The sequence below is a fragment of the Apium graveolens genome, chromosome 8 (assembly GCF_009905375.1).
Source record: "Apium graveolens cultivar Ventura chromosome 8, ASM990537v1, whole genome shotgun sequence".
Lineage (NCBI taxonomy): Eukaryota > Viridiplantae > Streptophyta > Magnoliopsida > Apiales > Apiaceae > Apium > Apium graveolens.
The window spans coordinates 230362341-230377733 of NC_133654.1; the positions used below are offsets into that span (position 1 = coordinate 230362341).

Genomic DNA, 15393 nt, shown 5'->3' on the forward strand with positions numbered 1-15393 from the left:
AACTTTTGAAATTGATTATAACTTGAACGGTGGTAGTTCAAGTAGTATTTGGGAATGATATAAGTGTAGTGAAGTATTTGGTAACTTCATCTTTTAAACTTATATCTAATTAATAATTGTCTTATGAATCACAAAGATTTTCAGAAAAACGTTGAGACAAGGTTAGATATATGAGATCACCTTGCAACGATATTTTTTTATATACAGTTATACACTGTGACTTTGTGTATATTATGCATGGAAGAGGACTTCCAATATTTTGAAAAGTATATATGTATATATACTGAATATTTTGCGACTTCATCGCATTAAGATATCAAACTTGGTTCATTTCTTTTGACCAAGACTTTCATGAGTATTACGAGTAGACTCATATATTGTTAATCATTATACATATTATTTTGGTGGGCTTGCTGCTCACCCTTGCTTTCTTCTTTCATCACACAACATCAGATAGATAAGATGAACAGGACCAAGCTCCCAATTCGCGAGCGGATAGGAAGCGTTCCGCAGCTTCCTATAGGCATTGAAGTCACTGTAGCTGAGGTAGGGAACTACCAATAGACTAGGCTTCAACTTTTGATGTACCAGATTATGTATACTTATGAATTGTAATAATGGCAAGGAAATGTAAATTTATTCAGAACCCTTTTAAGGTGTATTGACTTATAGTTGTGGAATAAAACGACTTGTGATTATTTGTGGATGTTCATCTCTGAGACTATAACGTGTGGTGTGTGTTTATTGTGGGGTCACAGTACAGAGTAGTTGATTGTGTATTAAGATTGGGTGTTATTAAGGGAAATGGATCTCGTGACAACCCGGATCCCCGACCCCGGATCTGGGGGTGTTACAGAAATGGTATCAGAGCCAAGCGTTATAAACCTCAGAGATGATGTGACGTTAAGATAATAAGTTCACTAAGATAATAAGAACTCTTGCCAAGTTCATAGTCGGGCTACCTAACGTAGCACTGACAGTTAAAACCCTTATGGGAACCCTTATAAATATCGTGATAGGAGCGTAGTTCGTTATCGTATATGGTAGCGGGACTCCGAACCCTGAGGTTGAGGAGCAACAGCGCGATGATGTTTTATTACTAATTGGAGATCGGGGTGCGGATCCGATAGAGTGTCCTAACGCGGGACCGGATGATGTTCATATTGAGGATATAGCGGTTGAGGATGTTGTCCTAGAAGGGATTGTTGCTGAGAAGAATCCCGTGGAGGATCCTGACAAGAATGAATAAAGGACCACTGATGAATTGATGACCATGGTTAGGTCGACTACCAGAGGTAGGATTGGTCGGTCACTACCAGAGGTTCGTTCAAGTTTGTAAAGATAGTAGCCCCTTTAACGCGGCTTACTCATAAGACTGAGAAGTTCGAATAGGCAGAGAAATGCGAGAACAGCTTTTAAGAACTGAAGCAAAGATTGGTGACGGTCCCTATGTTGGCGTTGCCGGATGGAAAATGAGATTTTGTGATTTGTAAGTGATGCTTCGCATAAGGAATTAGGGTGCTTCTTATATAGCACAGCAAGATAATCGCGTCTGCGTCAAGACAATTAAGGGAATTTAAAATTTGATATCCCCACCCATGAGCTTGGGCTCGTGGCAATAGTTTTGCCCTAAAGATTTGAGGCACTACTTGTATGGAGAGAAGTGTGAGATTCACAAACCATAGGAGCTCTAGTACATTCTTACGTAGAAAGAGCTCAACATACGCCAGAGGAGGCGGTTAGAGCTAATCAAGAATTATAATTGGGAGATTCTTTATCATTCGGGGAAAGCCAATATGGTGGCTGATGCCCTTAGTAAAAAGGAGAGACTCAAGATGATAATGTCTTTTGGAGAGTTTATAAGAGATTTTGAGAAAATGGAAATAGTAGTGAAGGTAACCGGAGCCGGTACCGAAAAGCTGTTTGAGATTGCAATACAGCCCGAATTATTGGAAAAGATCATATTGTGCCAGAAAAAAAGTTATGAATGAAGGCAGGGAGCCAACAATTAGATAAAAGATTAATATCGAGAAAGATAATAAGGGAATAATGAGGTATTCCTATAGAATTTGGGTTCCGAAAGTTCAAGAGCTTAAGGATGAGAACTTAGATGAGAGCCATAGTTGAGGAATAGGATTTAGGGCAAACCCAGAGTGTGATAGTCAGGGAGGTTTCCATCAAGAAAGAAAGAACCCATAACATAATAGAGTGGAAAACATGGTTTTTAATGTATAAGATAACCCCGATTATGGGAGAAGGTTGAAACATTTCATACTAAGGAAACAGAAAGTCGAGTAAGGAAAGGAGACCCGAGACGGTACTCCTATATGGAAATTCATGAACCTGTCTAAACAGAACTTATATTTTATTCCCAACCACCACCTTGAGGAAACAATGTGGTGTGAAATTCTTTCAGGACCTCTAAGTCGCCAAGCTCTCAGAGTTCCAAGGAACAAGCTGACCCAGTCGAGGCAAGAGCCTGGCTAAAGGAAATATAGGAATCATTTGAGATTCTAAATGATCGACGAATCACAAAAGACTGTTTTATCACTTACCCTCCTAAGAGAGAGACCACCCGCTGGTGAAAGACCAAGGAAGGCACGGAGCAAGAGATTATAATAAACTGATTTAAGTCCAGTCAATTGTTTTCGGGAAAGTAATTCCCAAAGATAAGGAGATAGTGTAAAAGCTTTAGAGCCAGAACAAAGGCAGACAAGTATGATAAATTATGAATCTAAGTTGTAAAAGCTGTCAAGATTCGTTCTAAGGACACGAATCCAGAATGACGGGATGTTTGAAATCAATGCTTATATTGTGATTGGTTTGTGAAATAATGATAAGAGAAAGGAAAATAAAAAGAAACTGAAGTGGAAAGGAATATAAAGGCAATAGAGCTTGAGGAATGATAAGGGAGTTGGGTATGAGGAAACCCTAAAGACTCATAGCAATAGAAATAGAAAAGTATGTAATCGTCAGGATGATGATGATTCACCATGAGTTAAAATTGATGGTTGAAGGCATAAGAGATACATATATTGTACCCCCTTTAAGTTGGGAGGATTCGAGGAAACCTTGAGATAGTTCGAAGGATAAATATTGAGACACGGATAGACTGAGGAGACAAGAAAGTAAGAAATTAGGAAAATTGGATGAAGGAAGTGACCTTCAAGAATGTGAAGTGTAAGACCGGTGGCTTGATACCCAGGAAGGGAGACGCCAGGTATGAGAGATATCCCAATATTGAGATGACTGTTGAGATAAACAACAAAAGTAAATAAGGAATTATTAAAAAGAGGTTCACGTTGAACATGACCAATATCTTCCAGAACATCCATGTTATCATTACCAAATCAGGAAAGAAAAGCGGATGACCATTGTTATCTTTTGGAGGCCATATGGATTGACCTCAATTTGAATAAGGATGCTATTATGAAGTTAGGTATAGACTATCGAGGTGGGAATGATGAATAAGATAATCTATCAAGGATATATGACTTGATTTATCCATGGAAGGACGCAGGTACCTTTTAAAGGTGGAATTAAGGATAGAACATTGGTAACTTAAAATGAATCCTAGGGGACTGCATAAAGGTTGGCATGTTACCCTTAATAGGGACAGTATGAGTTTTGACAGTATGATTGGGAAAGGGTTAAAGTGACAACAACCTTTAAGAATCAGTGGAGAAATTTTCAGAAGAATATAAACAATGGTTCTAGTATTAGTAAATGGTATTGTGATATGTCATGTATCTAGGGAATACAGGAGGAACGATTGAAGGATAACCTTAGAGGTTTTACAAGGAGAAAGGTAATATTCAAAATTCTCAAGAATAGAAATGTTGATAAAGGAAATATGACGTAATTATAATGTTGCCAAGTGGGGCACGTGTTAAACCACGAGAAAGTATGGATCGAACCAGTAAGGGTCGAAATTGTTCAGAGCAATTAGGACTTAAGATAAAAGATGTTCTAATTATGATTGAGAGTCAGTCATGACAGTGATTAACCTCTAAAGACTGAGGCAACAACTTATGGAAAAAAAATGGTGATTTTTTTTTATCAGATGTTAAGGAAAACATCTTCACATAAGCTGTGATTGAAATAAGGTAGAAAATTTAGTTGAAGGTGGTTAAAAGACATTGATTATAAGGAACTATTACTATCAGGGAAGGCCAAAGAGGTGGCCAACACTTTAAAGGTAAGAGGATAATTATAGGCGCGTGTGCCAAAAGAATATAGTGATGATGGTTAAAAAAAAAAAATGTGAAGGTTGAATTATGGTTAGGAAGATTGTCATTTCTTCTGATAACTGTGCAATACCCAGCCGTAATAGTAGTTGGTAAAGGTTTAATTCGTGTAATCGCCATGAACGGGCTATCTATCTTAGAAGGTCCTATCTTGAGATAAGCCAGGACCATGTTTCAAAAAGGACTAGATGAACCCTTGAGTTAATTCTTCTATTTAGGGCGTATGATTAAGAATGGTATTAACCTGCTATCGTTGCTTTGATTGAAACTCTTCTGCACTTTTATCTGCTTCATGTCATGTATGTATGTCAGGATCAGGAGTGTTCTTCATGAATCAGGAATGGTGATTATGTTACCTCCTTAGAAGGATTTGATACGAGATGTATGGACTCTGTATGGTTAGCTATTAAGACTTCAGGGAAAATAAATGACTACAGTGGGTCAGTGGTGGACCATAGTAAGGCAGCAATGATTCTGCGAGCAATGAGCTGATTACAACCGTGAGAGTTGTATTGGAATGGGTGTTGAGATTGAGTACCACTAATCGGGTCGTGGTAGTGTATAAGTTATCATTGATAGACTAATTAAGTAGAGTATCTACCTAGTGAATAATTATTCTTTCTTATCAATAGAGAGTCGTATTATTATACGAGGATGGTTGCAGTGCAAGCATAGAATTCTAGTAGCGATGATGTATAGAATGAGATCCCAGATTCGATTTTCGATGTCGAGGGAGTTTCAAAGGTAATTGTGTATAAGCCCGAGGAAGGGCACGGGTCCATAGAATGATGGACGGGATAGCGAAAATATTTAGGCACGTGAAATGCGATGCTATAATACTTGATGTTGATATAAATGCATATATGTTTTGTTCTTCTATGACAACCCTCTATAGTTCAGAGGTAGGTTCCAAGCCAGATATTTTGTGGCAGTATATTTTTTATATATATACAATTCTCTTCAGTTCGTTCTTTTCTCTTCTTTTCATTTCATGTAAGCTGAGAAGAACAACCCTTCCAGAAGGGGAGGTATTGCCGAATGACTATCTATCTGTGTGATAGAAGCCGAGTAGGATACCAGCTATTGTTTAATTGCTTGTCAAGTACTAAAGGCTGGCCACCTTCTGTACTAACTATGCGATATAACAAGTGTTCATGATCATAGTGATCTCTCAACAAATTCCTTTACTTCTATTTGATTGATCAAATTTTGGAAAATAGAAACAACTGAAAAAGGAGTAATAAAGTGGTGGTAGTATGCGGAATGGGAACACATTCGTGATACTAAGGTTGACGTGGTTATTAAAAGGTTATAGAACGCTAACGAGCAAAAGTATAACCAGTATAATATTAGGAACGGAAGGTGATAGCGATTACGAACTGGAAAAGAATGGGTATTGAGAAGAAAAAGTTCTAATGCTAAAAGCTATAGTGAGAGTCTGTGCAATAGACTTGAAAGAATTTGGAATGATCACTAAATTCGGATTGAGTTATCTTACGACAATAGATCATATGTCATTATCGAGATGTCGCCTTATGAGATCCTTGAGGGAAGACAATGTCGATCTCCCTTATGTTAGGATGAAGTTGTAGAGCACAAGATGCTCGGACCCGCAGTAGTCCAAAGGACCAAGGATATGATAGATCTAATCAGAGGACGGCTGGTAGTAGCCCAAGATGGGCATGATAAGTATGTTGATTTGACACGCAAGGATAAAGAGTATGAAATAGGGGACCTAGTAATGTTATAGGTATCCCTTGGAAAGGATTGATGAGGTTCGGAAAGAAAGGAAAGCTAAGTCTACAACTTGTTGGACCCTTGGATATATTAAGACGTTTGGGAAGTTAGCATATGAGCTAGCCCTAACCCCGAACATGTAGCAGGTCGTAACGTGTTTCATGTATCAATGTTAAGGAAGTGTAATTCAGATGCCAGTCAAATAGGGGCATATGAGCGCATAGATATGTAACCCGACGTAACCTATATGGAGCAACCAGGAAGGGTTATAGAGTGAAAAGGGACAAGTGCTTAGGAGAAGGGTTATCAAACTAGTCAGAGTTTGATGGTAGAACCACAATGTGGAAAATTGACTCGAGAGTTAGAAAGTGTAATGCTAAGAAAGTATCCCCATTTGTTTTCTATCTGATTCCGGGACGGAATCCTTTTAAGGAGGGGAGACTGTAATAACCCCAATTTTTTTGGAAAATTTTGAAACCCTTATGAATAGTGTTTTTGCTGAATGAGAAAACTTTTCATGCCACACTATGTAGGGGTTCTGTTATTGATCTTATGGGATATTATTAGTACTCTATGAAGTATATAAGTGTATGTAAAGATCGTCAGAATCCGATTCCGAACACTTTGGTTTTTCCCGGAAATCCACAAGATACGGAGAGAATTGAGTATAAGGTAACAGGATAAAAAGGATTTAAATTAAAGGATTATAAGAGAGGATCATAAAAGGAATACAATATATTGAGAAAGGTTAAGGGAACCTAAGTAATAAGATCCCGGGTATGATCCTTCAAACGATAAACGAGAACAAAAGTTAAGCGAACCGTACAACAGATCAGCGGTCATTAGGCAAACGATTAGGAAGCTAATCAAAGGGTTTAATGGGAGTGATGTCATCCAACCAATAGAAAGGAGACAAGGAAGGGAGGATGACATCATAAGGGTGACATAAGCATGACATGGAAGAAGGGAGGTGTGGTTGATTAAGGACCACACAAATTCAAGGGCAAGGTGGTAATTTGCTAAATCAAAAACAAAACCAAGCCAACCAACTAGCAAATCATTTCATCAAAAATCAAAAAAATCAGCCAAGGCATTGTTCTTCATATTAGCTCTCGGCTTTTTGCCTTTTTCAAAGAAAAAAATTTCCAAAATCAAGATCCAAGCATCCTTAATTGGTAAGAAAATTCCCTAACCATCTTTATGCTTAGTTATGGCTATATCATGAGTTTAAGCCATTAATTCTTTCTCTAGCTTCTCCATTTAATCAATGAAGAAGACAATGAATAGTGTTTTCAAGTTTTTAACTTGAACTTTTTCTTGTTTTTCTTGAAGATCCAAGCTTTCCTAAGGCTTCTCCAAGCTTCTTAAGGCTTCCTAGCTCAACCCACCACTTCAAGGAAGGTATACCATTTTCAAACCCTAGGTTCATATATATTATAAGGTGATTTTGATGAGTAGGATGTTATTGTAGTTGTTGTTATGATTAGAGTTTGAGATTTGGAATGGTAGTGAAATGAAATGGTAATTTTGTGGTTTTGATTTAAAGAAACTTAAGAATGATTAAAGTAAAGTTTAAGCATAAGTATGAATGGTTAAATTGAATTGGTTGAGGTTGTTATGATGTGATAAGGATGGAGGATGGTTGTATGTTGGATTTGAGGTTGATTTGGGTTGTTTGTGAATGGGTTAAAATTTGGAAATCACGTAAACATAGCCGTCGTAACGTCCGATTTTCTTTGGACTGTTTTTGTGCATAGCATTAGGACCCGAGAACCCCCTGCTAGATTGTGACCACTGCCATGTTTAGATAGCTCATGTTACGAGCTTCGTTTTGATATGTAGTTCGTTCGATTCCGATGCACGGTTTAGGAGAAACGACCGTTTCAAGTAACGGCGTTTCGCGAACGAAACTTTTCCCCTCGCCTTACTTTGAAACATAGGTTAAAGACCAAAAAGGGTTAATTAATGCATGAAACATTTATGGTAAGTGTTTTAGGCAGTTGGTAAGTCACTCGCGAAGGAATCGCTTTAAAACTCGTAAAGGTTAAATTATTAAAAATGGTGGAGCCGAGGGTACCCGAGTGACTTAAGCGAATCAGTGAGCGCAAAATGAGCGTTAGAGTCTAAGTTAGTTAAAGTATAGATTTACAAGTGACTTTGGTTTAATTCCAACTTACTTGTTGCTTATAGGTTACCAGACTCGTCCCGAGCCATTCGTAACCCCCAGTCGCTCAGGCAAGTTTTCTACCCGTTATACTGTTGCTGTGATGTAAATATATGTATATGCATTATCTTGTGATATTGCATGATTGTTATTAGCAAATTTTGCGATATATTGGAGCATGCTAATATGGTATATATGCATGTCTGTTTTGTAATCTGGTTATCTATCTGTTGATTTCAATGCTTATAGTTGCATAATACCTATGCTAGAAATAAGCAAGTAGTTGCGTATACCCTTAGTATAGGGGATAAAAGGTGAACATATTTCTAAACCGGGAGTCGATGTTCCCGAGTATATTATATATATATATATTTATTTATATATATATATATGGATATAGTTTTTAAAACTATTAATCGAATAAGGTTTATTCGATAACTTTAACTTTATTTTATTATTGAATATTATTTCGAATATTATTCGAAGGCGTATGACTCCTTTTATTTATTTATCTGAATATTATTTTGAATATTCATTCGAGGGCTTATGACTCTTTTATTTATTTATCTGAATATTATTTGAATATTCATTCGAAGGCTTATGACTCAGTTTATATTATTTAATGAATATTATTTGAATATTCATTTGAGGATCTATGACTCCGATTATTTGCTGAGGTATATTCTTTATTTTATTAAAGAATAAGGTGTAAATAATCAAACTTATTTTCGATTATTCAAATAAAGATAATACTTTCATATAAGTATATCTTTGGTTATTTAATACTCGTTTCAAGTATAAGTTTTAATACTTCTACTTCAATTATTTTTATAAAGATTATTCTCTATGGGAATATTATATTAAATAATAATATTCAGTCACTTCTAAAAATTCTGGCGACTGATTTACTTCATTAAATCAGCCTTACTCCAAACACTCTTTAAAGTGTTTTCGAGTCTTCAAAATGATTTTTAAAAGTCAGAGCGGATCCCAAAACTCATTTTTATATTTAAGATCTTCCTTTTTAAAGGGGATTTAAATACTCGCTCAAAACCTGGGGAATCCGGCTCTGTGGTGTATTTTATATTCGCAACAAGGTTGCAGATTTGGTAAATGAATTGATTACTTGCCCAACGTTCGGGAAGTAAGCCCCTCTCATTGAGTCGGCATAAGCGACAGGCCGAGGTACGGTCTATTATTGTGTAAGTGGCTCAGTGGGAGTCCATCAAATGCATAAGTGGCTGAGTGGCAGTCCAGCATAGGTCTTAATTATGACCAGGGTGATGACCAGTGGGGAATTCGTCCATCTGCTAGTAGAAAAGGTTACTTATTGGTATCTTTGCCTGATCAGCGAGATATCGGGTTTATGCCAAAATTCTTTTCCTTTCCAAAATTCATTGGATGTTTCGAACTCTGTTCATACTTCACATAACAGAGGTTCCAGGAAATGTTTTCGGGATATATATATATGTGGATATATATATATATCAGGACTAAATAAAGTATCTCATAACTTTTTCATTCAATAATATTTCAAAGATTGAATCTATTCAAGTCTTAACTTGTGGCCTCATCAGTGGGATGAACTTTTGAAATTGATTATAACTTGAACGGTGGTAGTTCAAGTAGTATTTGGGAATGATATAAGTGTAGTGAAGTATTTGGTAACTTCATCTTTTAAACTTATATCTAATTAATAATTGTCTTATGAATCACAAAGATTTTCAGAAAAACGTTGAGACAAGGTTAGATATATGAGATCACCTTGCAACGATATTTTTTTATATACAGTTATACACTGTGACTTTGTGTATATTATGCATGGAAGAGGACTTCCAATATTTTGAAAAGTATATATGTATATATACTGAATATTTTGCGACTTCATCGCATTAAGATATCAAACTTGGTTCATTTCTTTTGACCAAGACTTTCATGAGTATTACGAGTAGACTCATATATTGTTAATCATTATACATATTATTTTGGTGGGCTTGCTGCTCACCCTTGCTTTCTTCTTTCATCACACAACATCAGATAGATAAGATGAACAGGACCAAGCTCCCAATTCGCGAGCGGATAGGAAGCGTTCCGCAGCTTCCTATAGGCATTGAAGTCACTGTAGCTGAGGTAGGGAACTACCAATAGACTAGGCTTCAACTTTTGATGTACCAGATTATGTATACTTATGAATTGTAATAATGGCAAGGAAATGTAAATTTATTCAGAACCCTTTTAAGGTGTATTGACTTATAGTTGTGGAATAAAACGACTTGTGATTATTTGTGGATGTTCATCTCTGAGACTATAACGTGTGGTGTGTGTTTATTGTGGGGTCACAGTACAGAGTAGTTGATTGTGTATTAAGATTGGGTGTTATTAAGGGAAATGGATCTCGTGACAACCCGGATCCCCGACCCCGGATCTGGGGGTGTTACATTTATAGTTTAATACTACTCCCTCCGTCCCCGAAAACATATCCTATTTGTGTTGGACATGTTTGTCAATGCACACTTTTGATTGTTAATATCTTTAATTTCGTAATAATATTAAATATAAAAATTTCATTATATTAAAGTACTCATAAATACGAATTCAACGAGATCACGTATGACTATATTTGATATTATAGATTAGATGTAAATTAACAGTCAATTGCTTAGTATAAATAGTATCCGAAGTCAATATAGAAAATGTATATCTGGACGGAGGGAGTAATAGACTAGGATGACTTTAGGGTGGCTCTAGGATGGCTGTAGGCTTGCAGTAATTGTTGATCAATAGTGTAGACTTTATGTACGTATTTATGCCTGTATATTCGAAACCTTTCCCGACCTGACCTACTTTTGTGTTCAATTTTCCAAACTAACATAATTTTTATATTTTCTAATATTTAATTATAATTATAAATTATACAATACTATTAATTTATATATATACTCAATTAGTTTTTTAATATAACATTTTCAATAATAAATAAAAATATTAAAATACAGTAATTCATTAATACTTGGTTAAATATAATACATATTATAATTTTTTATCTATTTCTTGTTTGAGCAAATAAAAAAAATTGTTTGTGGAGGCATATTCAAGACTTTAAAAAACATGTTTTGACATATATTTTTTATTTTTTTCTTTGGTATTCAACGTTCTACTTTGGAACAAACTAAAAATCTCGAAAAAATATTATGTGTAGCTATAGTATTTAAAGGTCCGAAAGTGACTACAAAATAGACCTCACCACATTATATTTTTTGAAATAGACTACATTACATTATTGATATCAGATATGACCAAATATGAAATCTGCACAACCAATAGACATGAAGATACTAAGATAATGTTTTATCTTTAAAATTTAATGAAATGTCTAAAAGTTGTGGTTGATAACAATGTAATCTTGACAACCAATCAAAATACAGAACAAAATTACTCTTATACTATCTCTAAAATGCCTATATACAAACATATACAAACAAATCTACAACAAATAAATCATAAAAAAACAAAGCAAATTAATTTGCAGATGGATAATGAGTGTTTTCTAGATATAATGGAAAGAACAAATGCAATATTCAATATAAGTGAAACTAATCATTTAATCTCTCCACACGAGTCCGAAAGTGATGAAACTGATGGTGAAGATGGAGACGGTCTCAATTCAGATTGAGCAAGTTCTGATGGTGAAGAAGGAGAAAATCCAAGCACAGCAGTCGGAACACATGTACCTACTGCCCCATGGTTTACAACATAGGATTTTACCTACAACAATGTCACTAATAATTCAGGTGATTTTTCTAGTGCCTCTAGTGTTAATCCTCTTGGTAGTAGTATTTTTGAAGGTCAATATTTTGAAGATAAGCAATCTACCATCGATTCAATTAAGTCTGATCACATATGGGAGTCTGGAAATTACCGTGTTGTAAAAAGTACTCCCACATTGTATGAAGGAAAATGTGTAGTAAATGACTGTCCATGGAGAATTCGTGTTACTCTAGAAAAGAAATATGGCTTCTTTAAAATTACCAAACTACCTGCTGAGCGTACTTGTCCTTTAAGGATAATTGAACGAGATCATTACAAGCTTAGTTCGAGTTTGATTGCAAGCACTAAAAAACAACACGTAAGGTTCTAATTTTGTTTATTTCGCTTGATATGTTTAATATGTAGGGGTATATTTTGATAATTTATTACATGCGATTAGGTCTTGGAGAGTCCATCAATAAAAGTGAATAATATTATGACTCAAATGACAACTATCTACAAGTATCATGTGAGTTATAAGAAGGCGTGTCTAGGAAAACAGAAAGCAATCTCAGATGTTTATGGTGACTAGATGACTTCGTACTCCAAACTTCTAAATTTTTTAAGTGCATTGATGTATTATAATCCAGGAACTATTGCTTCAATTGAAGCTGAAGCTATACTTCAAGAGTCGATACATCTGTTTGTAAACGTGTGTGGTGGACATTCAAACCGATGATAGAGGGGTGGAAACATGCTCGACCAGTTATCAGTATTGATGGTATATTTTTAAAAGAAAGTTATAATGGGGTTTTATTAATTGCAATGGGGTTCGATTCTAATAACCAACAATATCCACTAGCATCCGGTTTAGTCGATAAAGAAACAACCTCCAACTGGTCTTGGTTTTTGTGTCATCTTCGAAGATATGTATGCCGGGAAAGAATGGGTGTTTGCATCATTTCGGATCTTCATGTTGGAATCCTTGAAGCAATGAGAAAGGAAATAAATGGCTTCACAAGCGATATGGGTATCCATCATTTTTGTCTTTTACATTTTCGTAGTAATTTTTCTTCAGCTCATCCAGGAGCACATTTGAAGTTGTTATGTTGGTTGGCTGGAAATACATCTCAAGTGAGGAAATTTGAAATAGTAATGAAAAAAATTAAAGACCTTAGTTCGATTGCTGAAGAATGGCTACGAAATATTCCACTAGAGATGTGGACTATGTATCATGATGGAGGATATCGTTATGGTCAAGCAACAACAAATATGGTTGAAACATATAATGGTCAATTACGATCCGCTCATCATCTCCCAGTCACTTCAATGGTTGAGTACACATATTATCGGAATGTCAAACTTGTTGCTGAAGGACGAACTCAAACACTGAATGATCTTCAAAATGGTCATGTATATTGCAAGAATTCAAGAGAGCTCTTTCAAAAGATTGAAGAAAAGATTGAAGAAAAGGCATCTACACATAAGATTATTCCATACAATCAAGAAAGATGGGTATTTAAAGTGAAACCTGCAAGATATAAAACAGATAAGGGATTTTGGAAAGGTGGCAATAAGCATCATATAGATCTCTCTAAAGGAAACCGTTCTTGTGGAAAATTGCACATGTATCACTCTCCTTGTTCTCATATAGTTGTTGCTTGTATGACATGTAATCTAGATTGGAAGTAATACATTGAACCATATCATACTCTACCAAAATTATACGAGATGTGGTAATATAAATTTTCCCCAATACTGCATCAATCATATTGGACATTTCCAATAGCAAATAATTGGGAGAGGTATGGAATGCTCGTACCTAATGAGGATTGGAGGAAGAAAAAGAAGAAAAAGCACAGCAAAGGTCAAAGTCAAATAATTCGTACAGAAATGGATAACTCACAGACTAGTAAAATTTGTAGAAAATGTGGAAAAGGTCACACGAGACGCAGTGCACGTTGTCCTCAAAAAGATCTTTAATGTAATATTTTTAATTTAATTTAAGTTGTTAGTTTAGTAAGTTGTTTATTTTTACTAACCACATATGTAATGTCTTCGGTTTAAATAAAAATGTTTTTGTTTATGTCTATGTATTGTAGTTTATGAAGTTGTTTAATTCAAAATATGTATAAATTAATAATATTGTATAATTTATAATTATAACTAAATGTTAGAAAATATAAAAACTAGGTTAGTTTGGGAAGAGTTGAAAAAAGTAGGTCATTTTGGGAAGAATCGAACAAAGTAGGTTAGTTTGGGAAAGTGAACACAAATATAGGTTATACAAGGAAAGGCTTCTATATATTCAGGTCATAACAGTTGTATCAGTTCATCAAGTTCATAATGATATCTATCTATTGTGCTTGTTCATCTCCTCTCTTGCTAGTATATACGACTTATATACACATAGCACACAACTTTTAACATGGTATCGGTGAAGGGTTTCGTGCACATAAATGCAACGGATACAGTAATTAAAAACGTGAAAAACTAGAATTTTTGAAACCCACCGCAGGATCCATGCGAAAAATAGATATTTAATTTGTAGATCGGATTGTTTACCTTAAGAGGCTTTACAAATTGGTTGAATAATGGAGATCCAAAGATTGTTCAATCACCACGCATCCTACTCTCGTGATCTACGCTCTATCGGTATCCATACGAATGCTTGAACTCAAGGATTGGATGTGTACTAGCACAAACTCGTTTCTTCTTACTCTCTCCATCTTCTCTCTTGGTGGCTAGGGTTTTAGTAAAAGTCTTATCTTAAAAATCAACCACAAGAGATATTATATAGAGAGTATAAAAACGAATTATAACTCTTAACTAATTATGAGTTATTATTAATTCAAAATTTATATTTGTATAATAATTAAGTCACACTTAATTATTTAACAACCGACTTTCATAATTAATATTAGTACATTCGATTTTTTTTATCTAATTAATTAAGTCATGCTTAATTAATATTATAAATAATTTGAATTACTTTAATATAATTTAAATTAAATAATCCTTCAAGCATTCTTTGTGTGTGACCCTATAGGTTATTATTACGTTGGCAACGAATTTTAAATCTAATTTAAAATCGTAAACAATGAGCGGCATCTAGTAATATATTATTGTTACCCAAGTAATAATAATTCAACCGGTGATCGATTTAACCTTTCGTGAATAATGTACAATGTAAGATAATATGTTTAACCACATATTATAGATTAAACTAGAGGCGTGTAGTGTGTCATCCTCATCAATGTTTAATCCAGGTTTCCTTAATCAAAGAGTAGACTATCATATCAAATCAACATTTGAGCGTGGCCACGCTTTTCATAGTCTAGCTCACACAAGAGGACAATAATATCATTCCTAAAATTAGGAGGGTTAAATCCTTTCTAGATCATTCATATTTCTCATATGGTTCATAATATACCCGAAATACACTTTTATCATTACCCGGTCAAAGATAACTTTTAATGTAATCAAAGTACATTAATT

The 15393-nt window shown here is 35.0% G+C and overlaps 1 protein-coding gene across 1 annotated transcript; it reads left to right on the forward strand.

Annotated features, from left to right (window-relative positions):
• The first annotated feature begins 12630 nt into the window (after window positions 1-12630).
• LOC141680424 (uncharacterized) lies at window positions 12631-13878 on the forward strand. The gene is made up of 2 exons (XM_074486653.1): window positions 12631-13567; window positions 13685-13878. The coding sequence occupies exons 1-2, from the start codon at window positions 12631-12633 to the stop codon at window positions 13876-13878; spliced, it is 1131 nt and encodes a 376-aa protein (XP_074342754.1).
• The last annotated feature ends 1515 nt before the right edge of the window (window positions 13879-15393 follow it).